The sequence below is a fragment of the Acomys russatus genome, chromosome X, assembly GCF_903995435.1.
Source record: "Acomys russatus chromosome X, mAcoRus1.1, whole genome shotgun sequence".
Lineage (NCBI taxonomy): Eukaryota > Metazoa > Chordata > Mammalia > Rodentia > Muridae > Acomys > Acomys russatus.
Window position 1 is genome coordinate 78,554,874 of NC_067169.1, and position 27,699 is coordinate 78,582,572.

The following is a 27,699-nucleotide window of genomic DNA, read 5'->3' on the forward strand; positions in this document are numbered from 1 at the left end:
CAGCCCTCCTATTACAAACAATAAACAGGCTGAGAAAGAAATCAGGGAAACAACACCCTTCACAATAGCCACAAATAATATAAAATATCTTGGTGTAATTCTAACCAAGCAAGTGAAAGACCTGTATGACAAGTACTTAAGTCTTTAGAGAATGAAGCTGAAGAAGATATCAGGAAATGGAAAGATCCTCTATGCTCATGAATCATAGTAAAAATGGTCATCTTACCAATAGCAATCTACAGATTCAACACAATGTCCATCAAACTTCAATACAATTCTTCTTTTATTTTTTTTTATTCTTCAAGTTACATAAGCCTTTTCAATCCAAACATTCACTATTCTCGTCTTAACTCAAATCCAGTTGAACTCTTGTAGAAATTTTAAATTTCAGTGTTTTTTTTTTCTTTCTACAATTTTCATTTTGTTTTTAAAAAAATATATATATAGTATCAGTCTCTACATAAATCATTTTCTAGGGGGATGGAGAGATGGCTCAGAGGTTAAGAGCCTTGGCTGGTTTTCCAGAGGTCCTGAGTTCAATTTCTCAGCATAAGGACAAAAGTTTAAATTGTTCTTAGGGATTATTCTTCTTAATAAAGTAGTGAGTCTAGGTTCTCCTCCAATATCCACTACTTCACTAGCATTGAGTAGTTAGCTAGATTTGTAGTACCAGGCATGATTGTTCTCTTGATGAGCTGCTCTAAATTCCAATTAGAGTGGTGTCACTTAGCACTAATGTTTGTGTGCCACTACTGCACCCTCAGGGTTATTGTGCTACACTGATCATTTTTGTGGTTCAGGGATGCCACAGCTGGGTAGCAGTGTCAGTTGCCTTCCTCCTTTGGAAGCTTGTATGCCACCTCCTGGTACCATGAAAGCTAGCCCTCAAGAAACTGGCATTCGAATAGGTCAAGCCCACCTCAGGGCTCCTGGACTCTATGATTGAAGTACATGATGTCTTCAGCAATAGGGATTTACCTTCCACATCTAGGGAACAACAAGATCAACAACAATAGGCTGCAATTTTTTTTGAGAGTATCTTGGACAATCCTGACAAGCTATTCAAAAGAGAGCTTCTCATGCCTGGCGCTGTTTTTGTTTGTTTGTTTTGTTTTGTTAGCTAGTCTTTGAAGCTGGGAAGGAACTATGTCAACCAAGATAAGAAAATTTCACTTAAACTTATGTGTATTATAGGATTTTTAGGTGATAGTTAATAGTATGATCCCTTATGACTTTTTTTTTCAGATATCCTTACTATTATTTTACCTTCCTGTTCTTCAGTATTTACCTCTCTCCCTGTCCTTAGTTAGAGACCCACTCTCTCCTATTTCCCCTTCTCCCTCTTTCTTCTGAACTCACCACACCTCTCTAAAGAGCCTACATTTCCCTGATGATCTCACATGTACCCTGTTATTCCCATTTGTATTGTTCCCCAAACCCTCTACCCTAGCCATGAACCCATTTTATTTCCCTGGATTCTCCAGTTACTCCAGGCTATGTATTCACATCAGACTATTGTGAGGTGGGAGCCTCTGATGAGAAAGAGCATGTGATTTCATCTTTCTGGTCTTGAGTACCTCACTCAATGTAACATTTCTAGTTGTACCCACTTACCTTCAGATTTCAGGACTTCCTTTTTCTTAACAACTGAGTAGTATTCAATACTGCATATGTACCACATTTTACTATACATTTGTTGGTTAAAGACCATATAGGTTATTTCCATTTCCAGGAATTCTTATGTTCAAGGCATCCGGAGGACTTAAAGTCTAAGAGACTGCAGGCAAATGAAACTTGCTTTATGGGCGCATGTATTCATTTTTTAAACATTTAAAGATTTATTAACTTTGCACCCCAATCCTAGTCCCCTCCTTCATCTACTCCCCATCCCATCCTCCCTCCCTCTTCCCCACCCCATGTTCCTCCCCTAGTCCCCTAGTCCTAGAGGGAGCATACATTCTTAAAAAGTCTTATCACCTCCTCACTAAGCAGTTGCAAAAGCAGTCACCGTGCACACAACTCAAAATTTCGCATCCAATACAGTCAAGCTGTGAATTACTGTAAAAGTGCCTTTTAAGGTACAGCAGTGTGATTTGGTGTTGTTTTGTTTGTTTTTGTTTTTTAAGATTTTCCTCTTAAGAAATAGTATATACAACTTTTCTGAAACCCTAAAGGAGTGACTGGGCAATAAACTGAAGAATGAAAATAAAGAAAACCAGTTGAGGATTGCTAAATTACAGCCAAATGAACCTGGATTTCAACCTGGGTTCCTTTTCTTACCTGTATGTGACTTTGTGTAAATCACTTACCTTAGTTTATTATTGTTCGTGTAGGCAATCTTCACAGCAGTTTTTATTTCATCAGTTGTGTTGAAACTCTTGACTCTTAGCCAGCAAGAAATGAAAAGCAGATCCCAGGGTGAAGAACTGTGTCTTCACAGGTCCTCTTAATGTTTCCTGTCTTTTTATTCTGCCTCATAGGGACTTTTTGCCAATTGCTACTATGCTCGCATCGTAAGCTGGATCCCTGATGTACTACAGGAAACTGTTTCTCCATCCTCAAAATCTTCTACAGTTTGAGAATTAAACCTCACATACACATGCTTTTAAAATTATGCTTATGAGCCTATGTGTACATCTAAGTACTATGTGCTTGCCTGGAGAGGCCAGATGAGGGCATCAGGGAGTCTGAAACTGGAGTTTCAGAGCCTCCACGGGAGTGCTGGGAGTTGCTCCTTCCTTCTCCAGAATAGCAAGCAGACAGTGCTCTTAACTGCGGAGCTATCTTCACAAACTTCCGTCACAAGTTTGGAGTTATCAGCTACTCTAGTATAAACTTACCTTAAACCAGCCAATGATGCTCAGACTTCAGTAACTCACTGGTGTACTTATCAAATCTGGTAAGAATATATATGGGAGAGCCGTATGTATGTGGGAGAGTTAGACAGTACACAGTAGGAATTATGTAGTTTAATGATTATTGTAAGTGTCCCTCAAAAGCCTGTGAGTTAAAGTTCTAGTTCCTAGCGTGTGAGTTACTGAAAAGTGGAGGAAAGCTAAGCGGTAGAGCCTAGCAAGTAGAAGTTATGTCGCTGAGAGAGTGCTCCTGAAGAGGGCAGTCAGATCCCAACCCTTTTCTTATTGCTTCTAGTATAAGATGAATTGATCAACTTCTGTGCCACAAACTTTACTTATAATGAACTGTGTTGCTATAGGCTCAGCGGCAACAGGGCCAGTGACCATGGGCTGAAACCTCTGAAGCTATATGCCCAAATAAACTTTTTTAGAGATTTATTTATTCATTTTAAAAACAATAGTAAGGGGCTGGAGAGATGGCTCAGAGGTTAAGAGCACTGCCTGCTCTTCCAGAGGTCCTGAGTTCAATTCCCAGCAACCACATGGTGGCTCACAACCATCTATAATGAGATCTGGTGCCCTCTTCCTGCAGGGCAGGTGTATACACAGGCAGAAAACTGTATACATAATAATAAATAATAAAAATATCTAAAAACAATATTAACCCTTTATTTAATAGCTGTAGATCATCCCATGGGCCAAGTGGTGGATATCCAGGACCCAGCAACAAGGTCAGTTCAATCTCTGAGCCTCTCCTTCTGACTCCAATGGGGCCTTTGACAGTACACTGGTGTTGTCCATAACTTCCATACACCCTTGCATGCATACACCTGAACCAACACACCGGTCCTGCCCAGCACTTTGGTTACCCTAGCCAGCTTGCTAGTCTACACTCAACTCTTGTCCAGGATGGCAATGATCTGGCTGAGAGTTATTTTTAATGTGTTATTTTGCCTGCATGTATGTAAGTGTACCATGAGCGTGTAGTGTCATAGGAGGCCAGAATAGGGAGTGCGATTTCCTTGGAATTGGAAAGGCAGCCATGAGCCTCTTCCACTTTGGTTCTGGCAACCAAATTTTTTTGTGTCTTTCTTTTTTTTTTTTTTTTTGAAACAGGCTTTCTCGGTGTAGGCCTAGATGTCTTGGAACTTACTTTGTAGACCAAACTGCCCTTGAACTCACATAGTTCTGCCTCCCAGAGTGTGCTGGGATTAAAGGTGTGAGCCAATACTACCAGTATGTGTGTGTGTGTGTGTGTGTGTGTGTGTGTGTGTGTGTGTGTGTGTATTCTCAAATACATTACATCCCAAGCTCAGTTTCCCCTCCCTCCACTGCTCTCAGCACCCTCCACCTCCCCTCCCTCTCACATCCACTACTCTTCTGTTTCCCTTCAAAAAAGCGGGCCTCCCAGGGATATTGACCCAACATGGCATAGTAAATTACAATAAGACCTGACAATGGCAAGTGCTCTTGACCACTGATTCATGTCTTCAGTCCCTCAAATAAACTTCCCCCCCGCAAAACAGGGTGTCTTTGTTTAGCTTTGGCTGTCCCAGACTCTTTTTGTAGATCAGGCTGGCCTCGAATTCACAAAGATCCACATGCCTCTGCCTCCTGAGTACTGGGATCAAAGGCGTGTGCCACCACTCCTGACTTTCAAATGAGCTTTTTATCTCTGTGTGTGTGTGTGTGTGTGTGTGTGTGTGTGTGAGACAGACAGAGAGAGAGAGAGAGAGAGAGAGAGAGAGAGAGAGAGAGAGAGAGAGAGAGAGAGAGAATGTTTATGTGTCTACACATATGTGCATGTATACGTATAGACACCAGAGAATGACAGAATGACATCAGGTGTCTACCTTATTTTTTGTTCATTTATTTATTTATATGTGTATGTGTGTTTTGTCTGCATGTATTACATGTATGCTTGGTGTCCATAGAAGACAGAAGAGGGCACTAGAACCTGGACTTGGACTTACAGACAATTGTGAATTGCCATATGAATGCTGGGAATTGAACCTGGATCCTCTAGAAAAGCACCAAGGGCTCTTAACCATTTGGGAATCTCTACAGCCTCCCTTTATTTCTTTACTTCTGTCTGTCTGTCTCTTTATTTGTTTGTTTTTTGAGACAAGGTTTCTCTGTGTAGCCCTGGCTACCCTGGAACAGACCAGGCTGGCCTTGAACTCATAGAGACCTGACTGCCTCTTTGTCCCAAGTGCTGGCATTTAAAGACATGTGCCACCATGACCTAGCTGTGTGTGTGTGTGTGTGTGTGTGTGTGTGTGTGTGTGTGTGTGTGCTTGCGTGCTTGCTTGCTTGTCCTTATGTACACTATATGCATGCGATATCCACAAAAGCTAGAAGAGTGTCCCAGATCTTATGCAGTTGGAATTACAGGTGGCTTTGAGCTACCCTATATGGGTTCTGGTAATCAACTCTCTGCAAGAGCAGCAAGCTTTCCGAATCACTGAGCCAGTTCTCCAGATCCTCCACATTATTTTTTGTGATAGATTCTCTGAGACTGTAGTTCACTGATGAACTAGAATGAATGTCCAGAAAGCTCCAGGGGTCTACCCATTCTCACTCCTACTACCACCCACCCCGGTCCAATTCTAGAGTTGCAAATGTACACCACCATACTTGGCATTTATGTGGGTACTGGGTATTTGAGCCTAGGTCCTGATGCTTGTACATCATGCACTTTAACAACTGAGTCATCTACCCACATCTTTCCCTTCTCTCTTAATATTTTATTTTATGTGTATGGATGTTTTACCTGCATGTATATAAGTGTATCATGTGTGTGTGGTGCCCTCAGAAACCAGAAGTTAGTGTCAGATCCCCTCGAATTTTAGTTACAGATGGCTCCCAACATGTGGCTGTAAAAAATCCATCTCTGGTCCTTTGGAAGAGTAGCCAATGTTTCCACCTCTGAACCATCTCCCCAACCATAACCTTTCCTCTTTTTTTAAGTTTATTTTCCTCAGACATTTATTATGGCACTGGGAGGCTGACTAACACATTTAGTGAGGCAGAATGCACTCTCTTATCATATTAGAACATCCATAGATAATGGCTATACTTAGTAAGTTAAGAAATAACTCTTCCACTGGGTGTGGATGGCGCATGCCTGTAATCCTAGCACTCGTGGCAGGGGCAGGTGGATCTCTCTGAGTACAAGGCCAGCCTGGTCTACAAAGTGAGTCCAGGACAGCCAAGGCTACACAGAGAAAGCCTGTCTTGGAGGAGGAGGAGGAGGAGGAGGAGGAAAGAAAGAAAGAAAGAAGGAACACTTGCAAATTATCTATCTTATAAGGGACTGTGTCCCCATAAGACAAGGCGTTATTCCAACTCAACAATAAAAATAACTATCAATCTAATTTTAAAACCAGCAAAATAAACCAGATGTAGTGGCACATGTCTTTAATCCCAGCACTTAGCAGGCAGAAACAGGTGAGTCTCTGTGAGCTCAAGGCCAGCCTGCTGTACATAGTGATTTCCAGGACAGCCAGGACTACATAGAGAGATTCTTCCTAAAAATAAAAATCAGCAGAATAATTGGATACACATTCCTCCTCAAAAGATATATAAGCAATAAAAATACCACACAATGCTGAAGACTGTTATCCATTAGGGCAGTGCAGATTGAAATCTTTATGAGGTGCTACTTTTTAAGCAACTAAGATCGCTATAATAAACATATAAATGTCATAAAAGACATTGAGAAGTTAGAAACCTAACATACTGCTGGTAAAATTGTCTACTGTCACTGTTGTTTTAAAAAACAATTTGGCAGGTCTTCAAAACTTATACCAAGTTATTATAGACTTAAAAAAATTCATCTCCTAAGCATACATGTACTCAAGACAAAAACATATTTTTGAAACTAAGCCTTACCCACAAATATTTAGTGATGATGGATGTTGTAACATTATGACAAGTTAAAGAAGCCACATAGAACAAGCCAGGCAGTGGATGATTCTATTTATGCAAATGGACAAATCCGTAGAGACAGAAACAGGATCATTGCTTGACAGATGCTAGGCACATGGAATAGGCACAAGGTCAGTGAGTATAGGGTTTCTTTTTAGGGTGATGAAAGTATCTAATTTAGAACTAGATAATGTGACGGTTTCAGAAATCAGCTAACATATTAAAATTACTTAATTGTGCACTTCAGTGGGTAAATTTGGGAATTTGTGAATTATCTTTCAGCAAATCTGTTGAAATATTAGAATATGCACAAAAAACATGAGGGTAGATATTAGAAGCCAAACATGGGGTATATGAACTGGCAGTGTAGACTATAGTGTTTATTAATAATAAACTCTTTTGCACTGTTGGTGTTTTTATTTTAGTGTATGTATCTATTTTATGAAACGTAAAATTGAGGGCTGGAGAGATGAGTCAGCAAGTAAAGGAACCTGTTGATCTGATCCAATCCCAACTACCAACATGGTGGAAGGAGAGAAACAAGTACTGTAAGTTGTCCTTTCACCCCCACAAGTACACCATGGTGTACACACACACACTCACACACACACACACACACACATACACACACACACACACACACACACACACACACACAGCCCTCCCACAAATGAAAGAATCTACTAAAATTCTTTACAATGACCTAGAAGTGGAAGAAACATCAAATCGGAAGAGAATCTGATGATTTGGATCTGATGGGGAAGCCAGAGTTCTATATTTTCCACAAAATAAATAGGATTTCCCCGCAGATATTCTATCAGTAGCTCTCAAACTCTGTTTTAGAAAGGCAGTGGTGTCCTGGGTTCCACAGCTACCTGCAGCAACCTCCTTGGAAGCCCAGGGACTCTACTGTGTATTGGGAAAGCTCTCAAACTTTGAAAGCTACTACTATATCCTATTTGGAAAAGAATTGTACAGTAATTTCCACCCACACCCTCCCCCATCACATTTCTTTTGAAAGGGCAAATTTCAGTTGCATAAGAATGAAGTTGCATGAGACAGGTATGATAGCTAATACCTTAAATCCCAGCAGCTGTGAGACAGATGCAGGAGGATCATGGAATCTAAGGCCAGCCTCAGCTACATAGTGAGGTGTGGTCCAGCCATCTCTTCATCAGGCCTTGCTTTAACAATAACAACAATAACAAACTAATGAACCTACACATTTAAGAGTGTGCACACAACCAGGAGCAGAAATGGTATGAAAAATGACATCTTAGACAAGCTGGAGACCTGTGACAGGGTAGGTTACAGGGAGGATATGGGATGTCTCTAGCTGAGCCTTCTAGCAGTGGGGAGCAGGAGACTGAGGAGGCTACCTTCTAGCCACACAGGGCCTATAGCGGTAGGAGGAGAACACCAATCCACCTATAAAATCTTCCAGCCAAAATCTATCCTGCCTACAAGATGTGCAGAGACAAAAATAAAGTAGAGACTGAGGGAATGTCCAACCAATACCCTGACCTCATTAACAATACTCTGCTATGCTTGCAGACAGGAGTCTACCTTGACAGTTATCTGAGAATGCCCCCAACCCCCAAACAGCTGATTGAATCAGATGCTGAGACTCACAGACAAGCATTAGGTGGAGCTTAGGGAGTCCTGGTGGAAGAGTGGGAGGGAAGGATAGAAGGACCCAGAGATAAGAACACTGCAAGACGACCAAGAGTGTCAACTAACCTAGACCCATGGAGGCTCACAGAGACAGAAACACCAACCAAAGAGCATGTATGGATCATACCTAGACCCCCTACACATACGTAACCGATGGGCAGTTTGATCCTCATGTGGGTCCCCTAGTAAGTTGAACAGTGCTGTCTGTGACATAGACTTTGTTACCTGCTTTTGATCACTTCGCCCTAACCTGGCTGCTTTGCCTGGCCTCAGTGGACAAGGAAGAACTCAGTCCTGATGCTACTTGATGTGTTGGAGTAGGTTGGTGGACCTCACTTAGTAATAGGAGTGGGTGTCTCAAGTGGATGCAGGATCCGTGAGGGAGAAGGCATAATGCCCAGTGGATGTGGCATTGGCTCAAGGGAAGGTATCACACACACCTCACCTTCCTGCATCTTTTTCTGGGCACAGATGAGACTTCCCTTCCGTTGTTCCCCAAGTGTCTGATCCGGTGTTATGAGTGCACATCAGCAGCACTTGTTGCCAAATTTGCTTTATTCCATACTTACGGGGTGTAAGCCTTATCCATCCCTTGTTCACACATGATAAGGAAGCAGTGCTCTCCCAGGAACTGCAAAAACTCCCAAATATAACAAGTGTCTCCTTTGCTTTCACAAGTTTAATAGTCAGTTTGATGGCCCTATGAGACAGGGTCTCACTCTGTACTCCTGGCGGGCCTGAGTTGCCTAGCCATAAAGACTAGGCTAGCCTCAAAGTTAGAGGTCTACCTGCCTCTGCCTCTAGAGGCTATGTCTAAAGCTGTGTGCCACTGCACACAGCCTTTTATTTTATTTCTGCTTCTTTTATAACAAAAGTAACCTCTGTTCTTAGTGGGGGCTGGGGGTTTATATGAGCAAATGAAAAAAATCTCAGATCCCACTACACAGAGAAAACCATTATTTCTTAGGTCAACGTAGTTGCACAGTTTTCCTTGTATGTAAATATTCTACATGATTATTTTGTTTTCAAAAACAGACTGATACTGTATCTATGGTTCTGCAAACTGTTATCTTTATTATTATACAGTATACCTATACCATGAACATCTCTTCCATGCACATGGGTGAAAGTCCTTTACTAAAAGACATAGTGATGTCTGCTGGTAACAAGAGTGACACCTAAAGGAAAATATCAGCACAAGGTTAAAGCACAGAGCCCGGCAAAAGCCTGCCAGGGAAAGCAGGGCTGGCAATATTTCCCATCAAAGAAATCAAAAGGAAAGGCCAAAGGCATTAAACAAACGGAGCATCTTCCAAATCCTTCTGGCCCCTGCCTCCGCCCCCCCTCACTCCCCTGACTCCCCGTTGTTGGCCCCTGGGGACTAAAGCATCCTGTGCATCTCTTGGCATCCAGTGAAAGCCACCCGTTTTCTGCCTTTTCCTCAGTTCCTCCTGAGCCCTTGTCACATCTGCACACTCTCTCATCATCTCCTCACTGCTTACGTGCCTGTCCTGTAAGTCCTCCTGGGAGTTCTTGGGAGAATCGTCTGTCCCCCTGTCTGTTTTTCGTTTTGCTTTCCGGGGCACATAATCTTCAGCAGGGCGCTTTTCTGCTGCCCGGGCCTCGCTGCCTGCCTTTGCCTGGGAGTCGGCCTTGCCCTCCCCTTCAGACTTTCCCTGCTTTTCTGGCTTCCCCTCACCTTTCTGTTGTCCCTGCTCACCGGGCCCTCCCTCCTCCTCTAGCTTCCCCGGGCGTGCTGGCGTCCCCTCTGCATCTGACTTGTCTTCATCTGCATTTCCTCCCTCTTCTGTACTTCCTTCGTCTTCTGCCCTGCCCTTGCTTTCTGGCTTTCCTTCATTTTCTTTGTAGAACTTTTCCATGTTGCAAGTTTTCTTTGTTGCCTGTCCTAGAAGACAAAGAAAAGAACACTAAGGGCTACAGAGTGGCACAAGGTTTTAATAGTTTGTTCTCTTGATTTATGGTTCTCCCAACCCACCCTAATCCATCTTCCAGGTGGGCTCCTAGCCATATATTCCTTTTCCTTTGCCCATACACTTCATACACAGCCACATCAACCAACCTCTCAGGAAATTCCAAGGGTGTTTCTTCCTACCATTTAAAGGGATGTGCTAAGAAAGACATAATGGTTTCTGAACTTTGTTCTGGCTCTGTGCACAGCCGCACTAACCTTGTAGTTTCAACTTACAAAGACCTGCAGGAATCAAGGGGCATTTTCATCTTTTTTTTTTTTTTCTCATCCTTTCACTTACAAAACTTATAAAAGGAATACACAGATTTCAGGGGTGCTCTGATATCCTCAGAGAATATGGCAAATGCCATCCTTTCTCCTCACTTTCATACCCCCCTCCTTAGCCTCAGCAGCAATCAAGGGTCACATTCCCTTAGGGTCCTTCAGTGTGTTTTGAAACTGTAATATGAAGGAAGGAAGCAAGCAGTGGCCTCCCCTAGGTTTTGCTCTCCTTCCTGGGGTGGTGGACCACATCCCTTCTCTCACTAACCTGTTCTGATACTGCAGCTCTATTCTTTTCTTGGATGGGTTGGTGCCCACAGCCACAGACCTGAAGACCTGTGGGGAGATAAGAATCAGGAGGCGAATGGAGGCTTAGAAGACTGAGCAACTGGCAAGCAGGACACAGAATTGCCGAATTGGTTCCAATTCCTCCCTCTGGTCCCATCACCCTTTCTCTGTGTTCTTGGAGTTTCTCCCTTGACAGTTTACCTTTTTCTCGTCCTGAGCTATGGGAAAGAAAAATTCCTTCTGCACCGTGTCTTCTGTTCCCTTCCAAATGTACTCTCACTTCACTGAAATGAGTAGCGCTCTGGACTGTGAAAGTCAGAAGGCAGGTCTCGGTGCCCTCAGGTCTCTGTACCAGCTCCCCACACCCAGCCCTAGGGTCCCTTAACAATGCATAGATGAATACTTTCCTGAAAATGGAGATAATAGAAGCAGGTGAAGGCAGGCCAGACATGACCACAACACTCCACTCATCCTTTCCTCCCTCCATCCCCCCACCCCCGCCCCCGCCACACACTGAAAATAAAAACAGCTTTCTACCATGAAAGGGACAGATTATTTTTGAACTTGAACATTTTGGGTCCTTAGTACCTCCGTTGAATGCTTCCTAGTTAAGAAGTCGCTCCCTAACTGGGAAGCTGAGCCTCCTACTAAACCTGTTTCTCTCTTCTGCAGCAGGCCCCACCCGTGGTCCCCTCGGCCTACCATTTTGGGCTCCAACATGGTTGGGGGATGGAGTAGAGAAAGGAAAAACTCAAGCTTTGGCCTGGGGCAATCCACTTTCCTCAGCTTGCAGTCAGGGCCCCGTGCCCCTCTCCTGCTACCTAAAGTGGACTAGGCCATCACCACCCCCACTTCCCTGCCGTCCCCTCCCCCGCCCTCCTCCTCTATAAGGCATATGTAGCTCAGCCACCTTTCCGATGAGATCTCAATTAGTATTCTCTACCCCTAGTCTCGCCCCTCCCAAGGACCCCTGTCCCAGTCCCCATCCATTTTCTGCACCCAGTCGGGGAGCAGCTGGAAGGGAGTAGAGTATCTGGTTTTGAATCAGCTCTGGTCTTAGCCTTCCCTGTCATTCCTACCCTGAGGTCTGCAGGCAGTGAAGGATTTGTAACTATACCAGGGAAATGAGTCCTTCTCACATTTCCTTCTGCCATTAGCCCACATTTCTCCAAGGATGTAAGCGTGCTACCCCCAACAGTCAGTCACACAATCTTCTACGCCAAAATGAATGGGGGTGGAAAAGGGGGCGGTATCTGAAACGCAGGCAGAGTGCTCTGCTCCGTAGCCTCTGTCCATTATCACCCCTCCCTCAGGAATCCCTGGCTTGTACAAACCTGCCGGGCTATAGGGCAGTCGTCAGTTTCAAGACTGCCTTCCTCCACCGAGATAAGGAGCTGGTAGCTGGTACCTGGAAGACAGGGACTTCTGCATACGTCTGCTCCTGATCACGTGACACGGGAACGTCACCAGTGGGCTCCGGTCCCTAGTTCCCCTCCCAAGCAACAGAAAGTGCGTCAGGAGCCAGCCTACTTTTTTTCCCCCTCACTACCCCCACCACCTTCTTCTGTTCCTTCCCCCACAGCATGAGGCCTTGTCATTCATTTTGGTACTTGCAAATTTCAGAGGTCAAATATGGTTCGTCCTGTGGCATGTGTTTAGTCCTGTGTGGTCATTAGGGAGAGGCTGCATCTTTTTTCCTTATACCACTGCATGTTAAAATCTCAGAGGATATGGGGACCACTTTATTTAAAAGGGGGGGGACAATTCCTGGACTCCTTCAGTGCACTACCTCTCTTAGCCACCGATGTTCATTCTGAATATGGTCTGCTTCGCATAAAGGGCACAGGGTGGATTATCTGGCAGGGAATCGAGCTGTTGAAAGGGAGACTTTATTTTCTTTTTTATAGGTTTTTTTTTTCTGTCTTATTTCATTTCCTCCTGCAGCTTGGGATTTCCATGAGGCCTGGAGACACAATTGCTGCAGGGAGAGCCCTTAGACATGTTTGTTGTCTGAAGTTCTTTGCTAGAAGCTTCTCTAAGCACTGTCCTCTCCCTTCTATTATACTTGGAATATAAGCCTTGCAAGGTTGCTCACCTCCGCTATCTTCACCCCTAAAGCACCCGAGAAGTGCCTAGGCATCCTGTAAGGTTACTGACCACACTCCACACTCATATTCTGGTTCTTTCTGAGTTGGCATCTGACGTGCTGAGCATACTGCTTCCTCAAGGCCATGTGTTCTGAATTGAATATACAAGGTGCATATGAGTAGGAATAAGTGGAGTATATACACTTTGTAGGAAGACCTATGCCATAGGAATTTAAAAGTAATGCTGATATGCAAGCAGGATAATATACTGATGAAGCAGGAAATTTGAGCTTGGGAAACGAGAAGATGCTAGGCATGAATGCAGTAGGGGAGAAGAGAGACATAACTCCTTTTGAGGTCAGGCATTTGCAAACTGTGAACCCCTTGAAACTAGGTTCAAAATGATAAACATGGGCATAAAATATATATATTTTATTTGATGTATATATACATCTCCTGAGAATAGAGTCCATTGATTTTTATTAAATGGTCACAGGCCTGGCCTGAGGAGATGACTCAGTGGGTAAAAGCCGAGTGTGACTTCAATTCAGTTCCAAAACCCATGTTAAAAACCTAGATGTGAAAAATAAAAAATAAAAAAAAATTTAAAAACCTAGATGTGGTGTATGTAACCCCAGAACTTTGATGGCAAGATGAGAGTCAGAGACAGGAGAATGGCCTAGAAGCTTACGGCACAACTAGCCTTGAGTACATTGCATGGCAGAAATAGCAAGTGAGGACCTGCCTTAGCAAAGTGGAAGAAGAGATCAGACTCCTGAAAGTTGTCCTTTGACCTCTACCATGGCATAAGTGCATCCAAATCCATCCCTCTTTCCTCTCTTTCTGTCATAATTAATCATAAATAAATAAATATTTATGAGCTGGAGAGATGGCTCAGAGGTTAAGGGCACTGGCTGCTCTTCCAAAGGTCCTGAGTTCAATTCCCAGCAACCACATGGTGGCTCATAACCATCTAAAATGATATCTGGTGTTCTCTTCTGACATGCAGGTGTACAAACAGGCAGAACACTGTATATATAACAAATAAATATTTAAAAAAATAAAAGTTTAAATGTTCAAAGTTGTATATAATATATAAAAGGTGAAGGCCACTGCTCTAGAGAATATGTAAGTATACATATTATTTCTTTTTAAAAAAAGATTTATTTCTCTATTATGTATAATTCTGCCTGCATACCAGAAGAGTGCACCAGATCTCATTAGAGATAGTTGTGAGCCACTGTGTGGTTGCTGGGAATTGAACTTAGTACCTCTGCAAGAGCAAACAGTGTTCTTAACCTCTGAGCCATCTCTCCAGGCCCCTATACACATTATTTTAAAATTAGTTATCTTTATTGTCTTTGTAGGAAAAGATATAAAATTAACCATTATGAAATGTATAATTTAGTAGTATACAGTACGTGCACATTAATGTGCAATACTCACCTCTACTTAGTTATGGAATACCTTTGTTAAGCCCTAAGGAGCCCCATACCAACTAGGTGCTATTCTCAGTTCTCTCTTCTCAGTGCTGAGCAATGATTAATCTCCTTTCTGTCTCTACGGTTTAATGTAGTCCTTGTATTTCATATAAAAGAAATTATTAAACACATAAACTTTTGGTCTGAATTAGCTTGTTTTACATAATGTTTTCAGGGGTGATCCACATTTTAGCAATATGATATTTCATTCCTTTTTGTTGTATATTTATACCACATGGTCTTTATTTGTTCATGTGTTAATGGTATTTGGGATATTCTTGGGATATCACCTGTTTCTGAGAACACTCTAAACTTACAGTTCAATGTACAATCCTTCATGGCAGGGAAATCAAGGCAGCAAGAACTTGAATGCTCACATGACATCCATCATGAGAAAGCAGAGTGAAATGAATGCTTTTTGCTACTCAATGGCCTCTCCATTTACACAGTCCAGAATTCCTGCCAGGATATTACATCACTCACAGCGAGAAGTTCTTCTCATGTCAGCTAAAGCAACTGAGATATGACCCACAGTAACTCTTAAAATTAAAAAAAAAAATTTAGAAAAAGAAAAGAAAAGAAAACTTCTGTATACAAAGGAAATAATCAAAGGAGGAGGAAGCACCTGAGTAGGAGAGAATCTTTGCCAGCCAGAAAGGATTAATATGCAGACTACATAAAGAACTCAAAACTAAAAAGTCATTAAAAAATGACCAAAACCCAAAAACAAACAAACGAAACCAAATGACCTAATTAGAAAAATGTAGTATGTGGTATGGCGCTAATGGAGAGTTCTCAAAGGAAGAAACAAAAATGGCTAAGAAATACCTTTAAAAGTGCTCATCATGCTTAGCAGTTGGGGAAATGTAAGTCAAAACAGCTTTGAGATTTCATCTTCTATCAGTCAAGATGGCAAAAGGAAACAGAACAACCAGCTACAAATGCTGCAGGGGATTCAGGGAAAAGAAAAGCCCCACTCACTGTTGTGGGGATTTTAAAAACGATGCATCCATTATGGAAATAAGTGTGGAGAAGTCTCAAAGAGCTAAAAGTAAATCTGCTGTAAGTCCCGGCTACATCACTCCTTACATATGACCGAGGGACTAGACGTTCCACTGTACAGATACTTGCTCAGCCATGTTCATTGCTTTTCTATATACTATAGCTGGGAAATGGACGCAGCCTTAATGTCTTTCAACAACAAAGGTGGGTTGGGGGGATAACAAAATGGGTTACGTGGAGCACTTTTCATTTATAAGGAAAACCAAAGCCCTGAAATCTGAAGATAAATAGATGCAACTAGGAAGTATTATATTGAGTGAGGTAACCTAGATCCACAAAGAGAACTGCTGCATGCTCTCTTATTTGTAGTCCCTAGTTCTGAACTTTAGATCTGAGTATATAACCTGGGGTAACCCTGGAGTAACAGAATCCATTACAGAAATCTTCACCTGGTAAAAAATGCAGACAAAAAATTAGAACTACTCAGCCCCAATTTATATATCTACAACATAACCTTCAGATAACATTGAGGAAGGGAGTGGGACAATTATAAGAGTCAGAGAGGATCACAATAAATGAAGTGTCAGCCTTATAGCTGCTTAAACAAGACCTGAAAAATGACAACACCAGTTGGCATGCCAATGTGGATGAAAGAAATCTAAAAAAAAAAAAAAAAATCCCTACTCCTAGATGAAGAACTACAGGGACATTCCCATTATGGACTATTCAATCCCAAGTAGTCAGATCTAAACATATACACATTGGTAATATTGAAGGGACTCAGTAGATTGTATTTATAAATGTGTGTGTATGTGTGTAAAAATAAAGAATAAGAGGCCATCAACTTCAAGGCGTGTCATAGTGGGGAGACACGGGAGGAGTTGGAAAGAGGAAAGAAATGAAGAACGATGAAAGTGTAGTACAGTACATGAGTACATGAAATTCTCAGTAAAAATACAATTTGAAAATTATATGCCTGTTTTGAAATATTTTTTTCTGTTTTTGGATTGATCCCAGAACCTCAGGCATGCTATGCAAATGTCTACCCATGAACTATGCAAATGACCTAATTTCCATTTTGGTTTTTACTTTGGGCCATGGGTTGCTTATATGTATGTTAATTGTTCCTATTTTTAAGATTTTGGCATTTTCCAGGGATGTATTGTGATTTCTCATTTAATTTCATTGTGCTCTAAGAACACAGTCTCAAATATCATTTGAATCCTGTAAACATTATTAAGACTGACAGTGAGTATGGACTCTATTGGTGAATGTGCCATGCACATGTAAATCCGGTGTAGATTCGGCTGTTGGTTGTGGGAAGTTACATAACTATCAAATAGAGTAAATTGGTTTGTGTTGTTCTCTAAATCGGCTTTCTTTCTTTGCTTCTTTCTTTCTTTTTGATTTTTCGAGACAGGGATTCTCTGTGTATCCTTGGCTGTCGTAGATTCACTTTGTAGACCAGGGTGGCCTCGAACTCACAGAGATCTGCCTGCCTCTGCCTCCCGAGTGCTGGGATTATAGGTGTGCGCTACTGAGCCCTGCTGTGTCAAGTCTGTTTTCTGTTTGCTTATTCTCTTAATATGTTAGAGACAGTTTCATTTCTAACTTTCATTGGGGATTTGATTATTTTTTGTTGAGCTATGAATTTTTGCTTCATGTATTTTGAAATATGTGAAAATCTACCACTTAAAAATCTGTAATGACTTAATTTATCCCTTGTCTTCTGCTTTGTAATTTATCATGCCTCATATTAATATAGTAATTTTAATTTTGCTTAGATTAACACAAAATTATCTAGTTTCTATTATTATAATCCATTTTTATTTTTACACTTAAAATGAGATTCTTATAGGCAATATACAGTTGTATTATCTCAATCTCTATCATTAAGGTGTTTCGACCATGTGTTAATGTGATAACTGGTATGTTTGGGTTTAAACCTACCATCTTGTTTCCATTCGCTTCATTTTTGCCTTCATTCTCCTTTTCTTTGAACAGCTTTTGGATTATTGAGTTTATGAAGAGTTAAATCGCTATTTGCTTAGCTATAATTTTAATGATTCTTTTAAGGACTGTAGTATATACCAGAACTAACTTTTTAAAAATATAGAGGAGTGCTCTATCTGCATGTTCACCTGCATACCAGAGGAGGGCACCAGATCTCATTATGATGGTTGTGAACCATCCTGTAGTTTCTGGGAGTTGAACTCAGGACCTCTTGAAGAGGAGACAGTGCTCTTAACCTCTGAGCCACCTCTCCAGCCTCAGAACTAACTTTTGAATATAGAATGAAATATCAAAAGTATGTATATCCATGATCTTCTGGTATTTGTTTTATAATTGACATATATTTTACTAACATGTTATAAAACCTGTTATATGTCATGAAATGTAGATAGTCACAAGGCTTATATGCTTCCCTTCTCAAATTACTTTGCTCTCCACTGTCTGCTGTTAAATTTCCAAACATTATCATTTCATGAATTTTGCCCAGATTTTAGATTTCAGTTAAGAGATAAACCTAGTCTCTGTTACTCTATTTTCTTTTTCTTTCTTTCTTTCTTTCTTTCTTTCTTTCTTTCTTTCTTTCTTTCTTTCTTTCTTTCTTTCTTTCTTATTAAAGATTTATTTACTTATTGTGTATACAGTGTTCTTCCTGCATGTGTGCCTGCCCCCCAGAAGAGGGCACCAGATCCTATTACAGATGGTTGTGAGCCACCATGTGGTTGCTGGGAATTGAACTCAGGACCTCTGGAAGAGCAGACAATGCTCTTAACCTCTCTTTGAGCCATCTCTCCAGCCTCTGTTACTCCATTTTCATTGGTGTTTAAATGATAGTTAATGATGAAAGCTTTATTTCACTTGTATCCAGAGTGTATTTTTAGATTGTCTATGTCCATTCTTGGCTGTAAACTAGGAAGTTCATTTTTACAACACTTTCTGTGGTTACACACTCACCTTGTATTCATTTTTTAATTTTCCTCAGTGATCTGCAAATATTAAGAAAATAATTTTATTAAAAATTAGTGATTTTCGGCATTACTTTGGTTCTGTTAATTTGTTAGAAATATACAAGCATCTATAATGTATATTGATTGTTTGCTGAGTACCACTAAATTTATATTTTTATCATTTTTCATATATTTCATAAGTATTTACTAGATGCCTATGATAGGCTAAGCTTCAATGGCACAATTCACTCATACAATATATAAAGCCTCTTTTTTTGCCATTAGATGATGCTTTCAGCCAAATATGGTTGCTCATACCTGCAATTGTAGACCTTGGGAGACTGAGATAGAAGGATCATTGTGAGTTCCTATCTGGGCTACACAATGATTTCTATAGGCTGGCATGCAGAAAGAGACCCTGTCTTAAAACCCAAAATATCCACGATATTCTTTCAAACCATATCAGACTAAAAACTTCAAATATGGATGTCCTTATAATTAAATAATTCTTTCAGCTGCATTATAGAAATAGAAATTAGAAATAAAGAAGTGATCCAGTTAAAATGTTATATGACAAAAATCACAATAATAGTGATCTATATGTTACTGGAGCGGAGTCAAGCCTCTTTTTGAACATTTTTTTTTTCTTTGTGAACATCCATAATCTTACTATATGTACTTTGCCGGAATTTTATTGCCTATTATTTTCTTTTTAAAGAATGGAGAAAAAGAAGCTCAGCACATTAGGTACAGAAGTGATACTTAGGAAAATGCATCCAAACCCTTAGACATTTTCTTTATATTAACTGTTGTCTTCATGAATTAGTCTTATATTTCAAGTGCCTGTGAGAGGCCAGGGTACTTTGGAATTAAGCATACCATTCATACTGCAGTTTGTTCCCTTTCATGATGGGTGTTTTTACCTGTTAACTTCCTCTCATGTTACAGTCTAAGGCAGAAGGTGACAATCATTCTATTTTACAGCTATTCAATATTGCTACTGTAATATAAAAGCAGCCGCAAACAATGTGTAAGTGAATTAGCATTTGGTGTTTCAAAATATTTTTTCAACCATTCTTACAGCCTCCCAAATGAACAGTGTGCCAGACAGGTATCTCCATGAGTTATGTACTAACCTGTTCCAGAATCTTAAATGTTACGTTTATTTTTGCAAAACATTGGTGTGCCCGTCTGCACAAGGCAGTGGGTTCACCACCTAGTACCACAAAATAAAGTCAATCCTCATAAAGAAAATGTACTTTTTTATGTAACCAAAACCCTGAGACACTGACATGATTTTCTGATGCTCAACTCAGTATAGTATAGAAAAACAAAATTCTGTACATTCCTTGGTTTCAGGTTAATGCAAACTGTTGCTTCAGATTCAGTAAGCTGTTGCCTCATACGTCTTCTGCAGTCTGGTCAGCCTGAGAGATAATTGCCCCAGATAAATGTGGGGTTTTTTTTCTACCAAAAAGATAATCAGAAAGGAATCTAGCTATACACGTAGCACAGGATTCAATACCATGGGTGCTCCAGAGAAATCAGTTAAGAATCTCTTAGTTTGTGAATGTATGCTATCTGTATGGGTCTGGTGTAGGAACTGTAGTCTAGTACATAGAACTTTCTAGAGGGAAGGATGAGAATAGGGCCCAGTAAAGCACCTATTCTTTGTCCCATGAGACCTATCAGTAGAGACCTTATCTGTACAAACACCCCCTGATAACTGAAAACATTTCAGGGTTTTAGGTTACCCAGATGCCAAGAGAATGAAAACTCAGGAAAAGCTTACAAATTACCTCATTTACATCCTACAGCAGCCCTGAAGCGACTTATTTTTACCTTACCTATAAGCGTAAGGATAGTTATTAAATACTTATCTGATTTTATGTCTCAGTAACAGATGCCAGAGAATAAACTAGATCTGAGACTGTCACTAGCATGGAAAGTTCTCACATTGTTTGTATAAAGTTATTTAAGTATATGTATTGGGTTTTCAAGACAGGGTTTCTCTGTGTAGCCCTGGCTGTCCTGGAACACACTCTGTACACCAGGCTGGCCTCGAACTCACAGTGATCTGCCTGTCTCTGCCTCCCAGAGTGCTGGGATTAAAGGCATGTGCACCACCACCACACAGCTACAAATATTTTTATTGTAATTCTTTAAGGCTTATTTTACTTATTTGGCTGCATGTATGTCTGTGTACCTGTGACACATATGCTTGGTGCCCAGAAGTCATCAGATTGCTTGGCACTGGAGTTGCAGATGGTTGGGAGCCACCCGTTGCATGCTGGGAATTAGAGCTGGATCCTCCAGAACAGCCAGTGCTCTTAAGAGCTAAGGCACCAAATTCTAAGTATTATGTGTCCAATTTTGAAAAATTAAGAAATATAAAGAAAATTGGTCTCAGTTCTTCCAGGGATCAACACTACTTACTCCACTTCTGTGACTGTGTTCTTCTTTTTATATTAATTATTCACTTTGCATCCCGGTCATAGCCCCCTCCCTCCCTGTTTCCCCTATACCCCCTCCCCTACTACTAAAAGAAGGGGAGCCCCACCTCACCCTTTACCCCAGCACATCAAGTCTCATCAGGACTGAGAACATCCTTTTTCGCTATGGCCCACCGGCCCTGGGCAGCCAGCCAGGGAAGGGCTGGAAAGATGGGTCAGCAGTTAGGAGCATTGGCTGCTCTTCAGGAGGACCCGGAAGCTCCTAACTGTCTGTAACTCCTGTTCTAGGAGATCCCACACCCTCATATAGACATACATGAAGGCAAAACACCAATGTACATAAAAGACTTTTCATTTTTGGTTTTGTTTTGTATTTGCTTTTGTTTCCCCAAGACAGGGTTTCTCTGTGTAATACCCTTGGTTGTCCTGGACTCACCTTGTGGAACAGGCTGGCCTCAAACTCACAGAGGCTTCTAGAGTGCTGGGATTACAGGAGTGAGCCACTACATCCAACTAAAACTGTATCCTTATATAAAGAAAAGATTAGCCAGGTGTGATGGCGCACACCTGTAATCCCAGCCCTCAGGAGGCAGAGGCAGGCAGATCTCTGTGAGTTCAAGGCCAGTCTGGTCTACAGGGCAAGTCCAGAACAACCAGGGATATACAGAGAAACCCTGTCTTGAAAACCAAAACCAGACAAAAACAAACCACCACCACCAACAACAACAAATGATTAAGTAAAAGTTCAGAGATTGCCTTTTTAATCTGCTTTATTAGTTTCACAATATGTAATGTGCATCTTTCCATGCAATTGATAAATTCTGCTAACAAAAGAAGTACAGGCGGAGTGAAAAACACACGTTTCAATTAGAGCAGGAAGAGATCCACATAAAAGAAGTAATCTCAAATTTTTTACAGTAGTACATGACAAAATTTACGTTTTAGAGTCAGGGGTCCCCATATCTTCAGAGAAAACCTCAGGACTCTAGGGCATAAGGCAAAACTCATCGTGATGGTCATGGTGAGGCGGGTCAGTGCTAACCGCCCGCATACTATGGCTCAGCTGCCTTCCCCTTAACTTCTCCATGAGCTGCCTTCTCACATCCTCCCCAAGCCTTTCCGCATTCTCATCTCTCATCCTTGCCTGGGGCTCTCCAGCCCTATGCACCAGGTCCCATCTATAGTGCGAGATGGGCTGCCTAACCCGGAACCGCCTGCGACTCCCTCTAGGCACACTGCTTTCCACAGCTTCGGAAGGCCGGGCCACAGGTGCCTCCCTTTTGTTAGCGTCTTGCGGCTTTTCTTCTTTCTCCTTCTTTTCCTGGTGGTCATTTTCCATGTTGAGGTTTTTGACTCCTTGATCTTTGGACTCCATTTCTCCTGGACGATAAGAAAAGGAAAGATTTCTTGGTGGACTGGTCAACAAGGACAGAGTCTGTACTTCGCACCTTTCAAAATTCATTTGCCCACCTGAGAGGCCGAAAGGCACTCTAGAGGTTCAGCCCAACTCTCCCCCAATCCCATCATTTTACCTGCAGATCCATCTCCAAGGCATCTGCGTCACCAAAATGGAAGAATAAGAGAGGAAAGAAGGATGGGGTGGAGGGAAGCAAGTTGGGCTCTGGGACAGCAGACCTGGCTTCTCACACATCCCCTTTCCCAGCCCTGCCCCGGCACCCACCTGGGCCTATCTTTGCCGCCTTCTCCTCCAAGCGATGCTCACCACCAGGCGCTCCGCGAAGCTGGGCTCCTCAGACCTGTGAACAAGCCAGAAGTGTGGGTGGAAGGGAGGACCCCGTGCCGCTGCCCTGGGCGGGCCCCCTCCGGCACCCCCCCCCCACTCCAACACCCGCCCCCCTCCCCACCCCGCGCAGGCTCTTCTCGCCGCCTCAGCCGCCTCCGTCCCGCCCCACCGACTGACCACCCCTGGGCACCCGAGAAGCAGGGGCTCCAGGGTCTGTGGGAAGCTGTCGCGGGGCGCATGCTCCTACTCTCTGAGGGTCTCCGCCTGGGCCTGGCCCCCTGTCCAGTGGCGCTGCAGCGCACACAGGGACGACCACCTGCGGCTTCGGGGACCCCGGGACCCCCGGACCCCCGGACCCCGACGACGACGACGACGGCGGGCTCCTCAGGTGCGGGCCGCGGCCACCCTCACCTGCAGCGCTCCTTCTGCTCCTGCTTTCCTCGCTGTTCGCGCTGTGCACCGCCCAGGAGCTGCGCCGCCAGGAACAGGTGCTTCTGCCACCTACCGCGGGCTGGAGGGAGTGAGCAAGCGAGGGCAGGTCCAGGGACCCAGAGAGGGGCGTGAGCCTGCGTGGGCTAGTCACGTGGACACGTCACCAGCCAAAGCTCCGCCCCCGGCCCGGCCCCAGCCCCTCCTCCTGCCCTGGGTGTCTTCTTGCTGTGCAAAGTCCAGGCCCTCTCCTCACCTCCAGGTCCCCTCACCATCCCCAGCCTGGACCCTGTCACTCTGAGCCCCAGGGCATTTCATGGCCTGACAGAGAAGGGCTATTCTCTTTGGGCTGCTCGCCATTCCCAGTTCTCTGGGGGGGATTGATTTTTTTCCTCTCTGTTTTTAGGATGCCCCTCTTTCCTTCAGTTGTCCCCTCACCTATCAAAGCTCTTCATTTTTCCTTCACTAGATTAGTGAAAGAAGTTAGTCAAGAAAGGGGCTTGTGCAGATTTAAAATTTTCCTTCTTCTGTTTCTGTCTCTGTCTCTTCCACTCTCCCTCCATCTCTCCCCCCCCTCCCAGCCCCGTTTTGTTTTCGAGGCAGGGTTTCTCTGTGTGTAGCCAGCCCTGGGTATCGTTGAATTCTCTCTGTAGACCAGGCTGGCCTTGAACCCGGTGATTTGTCTGCCTCTGTCTCCAGAGTGCTAAGATTAAAGGGGTGTGCCACCGAAGCCTGTCTGATTTTTAAAAATCTTTAATGTATTTCTGTCTTGTCTTTTGGTGATAAAGGAAAAGCATACATCTTTTATATGCAATGATAGTAGTAGGGAAGAGGAGAGTGGATGGAGCATGGGATACTTTAGAGAGAAGGGACTTGGGAAGGGAACAGTGGTGTAACTACATTTGTATCAACATTTTAAACAAACAAAATGGCGGGAGCAATGGTATCTCTTGATTGTAAAAATCCAGCACTTGGATAACTGAGGCAGGAGGATCTCTAGTTTAACACTGGCCTATGCTGGGGAGATCCTGTCTCATTTAAAAAATATCATAGTCTGATTTGAAAAGCAGGATTAAATTTGGAAAAGAAAAAAACCCAACCATCTGTCTCTTCTGCTAAGGCATTATATAAATATAGACTGGCTAGGCAGCAGCTGCTGTTTTTGGACCTTGGAAACAGACAGGGCAGCTGATGGCTCCCCTTGTGAGGGGCCCCTAGACATGCAAGGCATCTTCATGAGGTGAACCGGAATATGCTGTGCTACAAAACCTTGTCAGATTTTCAAAATGAAAAGAAATGAACGTCTCTCTTTCAGAAATTTCTGCTTCAAATGGTTCATATGTATTTGCAAGTCAATGAGCATGTCTTAAATAATCTTAGGTTACATACAGTAAATCTATTTCAGGACAAGTTTTGGTAGCTGAGAGGACAGCAGGGGGAAGGAGGGGCATCCTGGGAGTGGAGGACAGGAAAAATCAATCTTCCAGAGGACTAGGGATTCAATGTAGTAGGGTTTCAATTACATGGTTAAGATACAAACTACACTTTTATTTCATATGTTAGTGATGAACAATTGAAAAGTGAAACACAGAAATATCACTTATATACTTTATGAGCTTTTAATGTGCGTGGTGTGTGTGTGTGTGTGTGTGTGTGTGTGTGTGTGTGTGTGTGTGTGTGTGTGTATGGTTTTCAAGACAAGAGTTACTCTGTGCAGCTCTGGCCATCCTGAAACTCGTTCTGTAGACCAGGCTGCCCTCGAACTCAGAGATCCACATTCCTCTGCTTCCTGGATGCTGGGACTAACGACTTGTACCACCACCTCCTGAATAAATGTGAAATATTTAGACATAAGCTGTATACTAAAACTAAAACAATGATGAAAGCAGCTAAAGACCAAAATATGTAAACATGTCTAATGGTAATATTTTTTCCTGAAATTCAAGAGTCCAAATTAATATACACATTTAGTTTAGTCAAACCCCAAAGCCAGCGCACATTCTATTATAAATTGACAAACTTGCATCTAAAATACATGTAGGAAAACCAATGACTTAGAAAATAATAAAAGGATTTTGAGGGGAAACATCTGGATGGTTGATACCATGATTTCAAGGTTTAAGTTGTCTTAGTGAAGGAGTATGGTAGTATTGGGGTATTAATAAAGCATTGTTCCAGTTACAACTGGAACAGAACTGAGGCCAGCAATAGACCTATGCACATCCTGCCATTGCAATTCTTTACAAAGGTATCAAGATAATCCATCAGGCCAAGTATACTCTTCAACAAATGGTTCTGAAAAGAATGGAAATGTGTCCTGGAGTCAAAGGAAACTTTCCTCTTACTTCTACTTTACACAAATTAGTTCAAAGCAGACCATAGGCCTCAGGTAAAAACTCAAATGATAAAACTTTTGAAATAAAACATAAAAACACTACAATCTTAGGAAACAAACATTCTTAGGTGGAACACAACAAATCATGAAGAAAAAAACAAAACAAAACAAAACCAGCAAGTAATTGGAGTTATCAAATTTAAAACATTTCCTTTTAAAAGACATAGTTTATAAACTGAAGTAGAAGAATTAAAGGGATCACTCAGTTGGGAAAGCTTCGAAATCTGAGTTTGAATCCTTATCAGTCATGGAAAAAGTCAGCTGGGTAATATGGCCTTGTAATCCAAGCATTGGAGGGAGATGGAGACAGTATGAGCTCTTGGACTTGATGGCCAAACCAACATGTTCCAGGTTCATTAAATAAATTTTATCTTGAAAATGAAGGTGGAGAGACATATTGATGAAGACCCTTCACAGCCACTTCAGGTCTCCACATATACACTTGAGCATGTGACACACACACACACATGTGCACACCTATGAATATACTTACATAACACACACACACAAATTCAAAATATTAAAAAGAACATTGGAAAACGAAAATATGGTAGTATAGTGGTTAGCACATGCAGTGTTTGCTACTTGAGGAATTGATCTCTTGAGTCCTTAAGTTTGAGAACAACCTGGAAAATATAGTAAAATCCTGACTCAGCAAATAGTCAAAGAAACAAAGAGAAACAGCCAAGTTTGAAGCAAGTAGAAGATATTCATAGTACAAACGCACGTATCTGTAGCCAGAAGATGTATAAAGAACTCCCGAGACTCAAATGAAGACGTATAGTGAAAACTCTTGTTACTGCCTACCCTGTTGTAGTGTACTCATTCTGGTTGTTTTGCTTTATTTATTTGTATGGATGAGTGTATAAGTGAGTCAGTCTCCCTCCCTCCCTCTCCCTTTCTCTCTCTCTCTCTCTCTCTCTCTCTCTCTCTCTCTCTGTCTCTCTCAAATTAGGTAACTTACAGCCACTTGTAACTCCAGCTTCAGGGGATCTGATACCATTTTCTGAAGTCTGGTAGGATTTACACTCATACATGCAGAGAGAGAGAGAGAGAGAGAGAGAGAGAGAGAGAGAGAGAGAGAGAGAGACAGACAGACAGACAGACAGACAGACAGACAGACAGAGTCAGAGAACAGCTTTGGGAGCCAGTTCTCTCATCCTACCACACGGGTAGGTCCAGGATATCAACCTCAGGTTATCAAACTTAGCAGCAAATTTCTTTTTACCCATAGCGCCATCTTACTTAACTCCAGGCTGATTTCTTTAAAAATTATATCAAGCTGTAAAAAAGATATAATCTTGTACCTTTTTTTTTCAGGGCAATTTAATGGCAAATTTCTAAATTCTTACAAATGTTCAAGTTATTTGATATAGTTACTTCATTTTTTTCATATTATACAGAAACTATGTAAATATCTGGAAAGATTTGTGGATGCAAATATACATTTCAGGGTCTGGGAATCCAGCTCAGTTGGTAAGGTGCTTGCCTTGTGTGCACAAAGCTGTGGGTTCAATCTCCAACACCATATAAAACTGACTAGTTGCACACACTTAGAACCCCAACACTCAGGAAACAGAAGCAGGAGTATCAAGTGTTCATCCATGTTTTTGGCTACATAGTGAGTTTAAGACCATCATGGATTACATGTGACCCTTTCTTACACACACACACACACACATACACACACACACACACACACACACACACACATTTTAGTAATACAAGTTTAAGAAAAACATAATGTAATATACCCAAGTACAGATTAATTGGCTCATATAAATTATTACCTTTATTATAATTTTTCTACAAAGCAATAGAAAGTATTCTGGAGAGGAGAATTTAGTGAAGTCCTATTAGGTTAAAAAAATACAGGGGACAGACAGTGGAGGAGGAGGGCACTTCTGTCAGAGGTCTAGGGGAGGGGAATAGGGCAGAAGAGGAAGGGAGAGTGGGATTGAGAAGATCCCAGAGAGGGGATAACAATCAGGATAAAAAATGAATAAATTATAATAAATTTAAAAAAAAGAAATACAGGGGAAATTATCACTGGGAACAATTAGCAGTCTTGCTAAATTGAGCAATTCCTGAACTCTGGCAAGGTTAATAATCTACAATACATCCATGCACAAATAAATATAATACAAAACACA

The 27,699-nt window shown here is 42.0% G+C and overlaps 3 protein-coding genes across 4 annotated transcripts in view; all 3 read right to left on the reverse strand.

Annotated features, from left to right (window-relative positions):
- The window catches only part of LOC127185087 (protein BEX2-like), a 144,828-nt gene extending 122,087 nt beyond the window's left edge, over positions 1-22,741 (reverse strand). Inside the window, exon 1 of the mRNA XM_051141634.1 lies at positions 22,660-22,741. The gene's annotated coding sequence lies outside the window, so the exon portion shown is untranslated. The remainder of the gene's footprint in view (positions 1-22,659) is intronic.
- Tceal5 (transcription elongation factor A like 5) lies at positions 9,515-12,483 on the reverse strand. 2 transcript variants are annotated; one of them, XM_051141630.1, is made up of 4 exons: positions 12,333-12,452; positions 11,200-11,304; positions 10,979-11,046; positions 9,515-10,365 (listed from the first exon to the last, which is right to left on the reverse strand). In XM_051141630.1, the coding sequence occupies exon 4, from the start codon at positions 10,337-10,339 to the stop codon at positions 9,752-9,754; it is 588 nt and encodes a 195-aa protein (XP_050997587.1). In that variant the 5' UTR covers positions 10,340-10,365; positions 10,979-11,046; positions 11,200-11,304; positions 12,333-12,452; the 3' UTR covers positions 9,515-9,751. The 2 variants fall into 2 exon arrangements, with proteins under 2 accessions (XP_050997587.1, XP_050997586.1); XM_051141629.1 differs by lacking the exon at positions 11,200-11,304 and having other exon boundaries at positions 12,333-12,483.
- LOC127185086 (protein BEX2-like) lies at positions 21,836-23,205 on the reverse strand. The gene is made up of 3 exons (XM_051141632.1): positions 23,134-23,205; positions 22,660-22,735; positions 21,836-22,358 (listed from the first exon to the last, which is right to left on the reverse strand). Exon 3 carries the CDS (start codon positions 22,351-22,353, stop codon positions 21,964-21,966), a length of 390 nt encoding a protein of 129 aa, XP_050997589.1. The 5' UTR covers positions 22,354-22,358; positions 22,660-22,735; positions 23,134-23,205; the 3' UTR covers positions 21,836-21,963.
- Between the last annotated feature and the right edge of the window lie 4,494 nt (positions 23,206-27,699).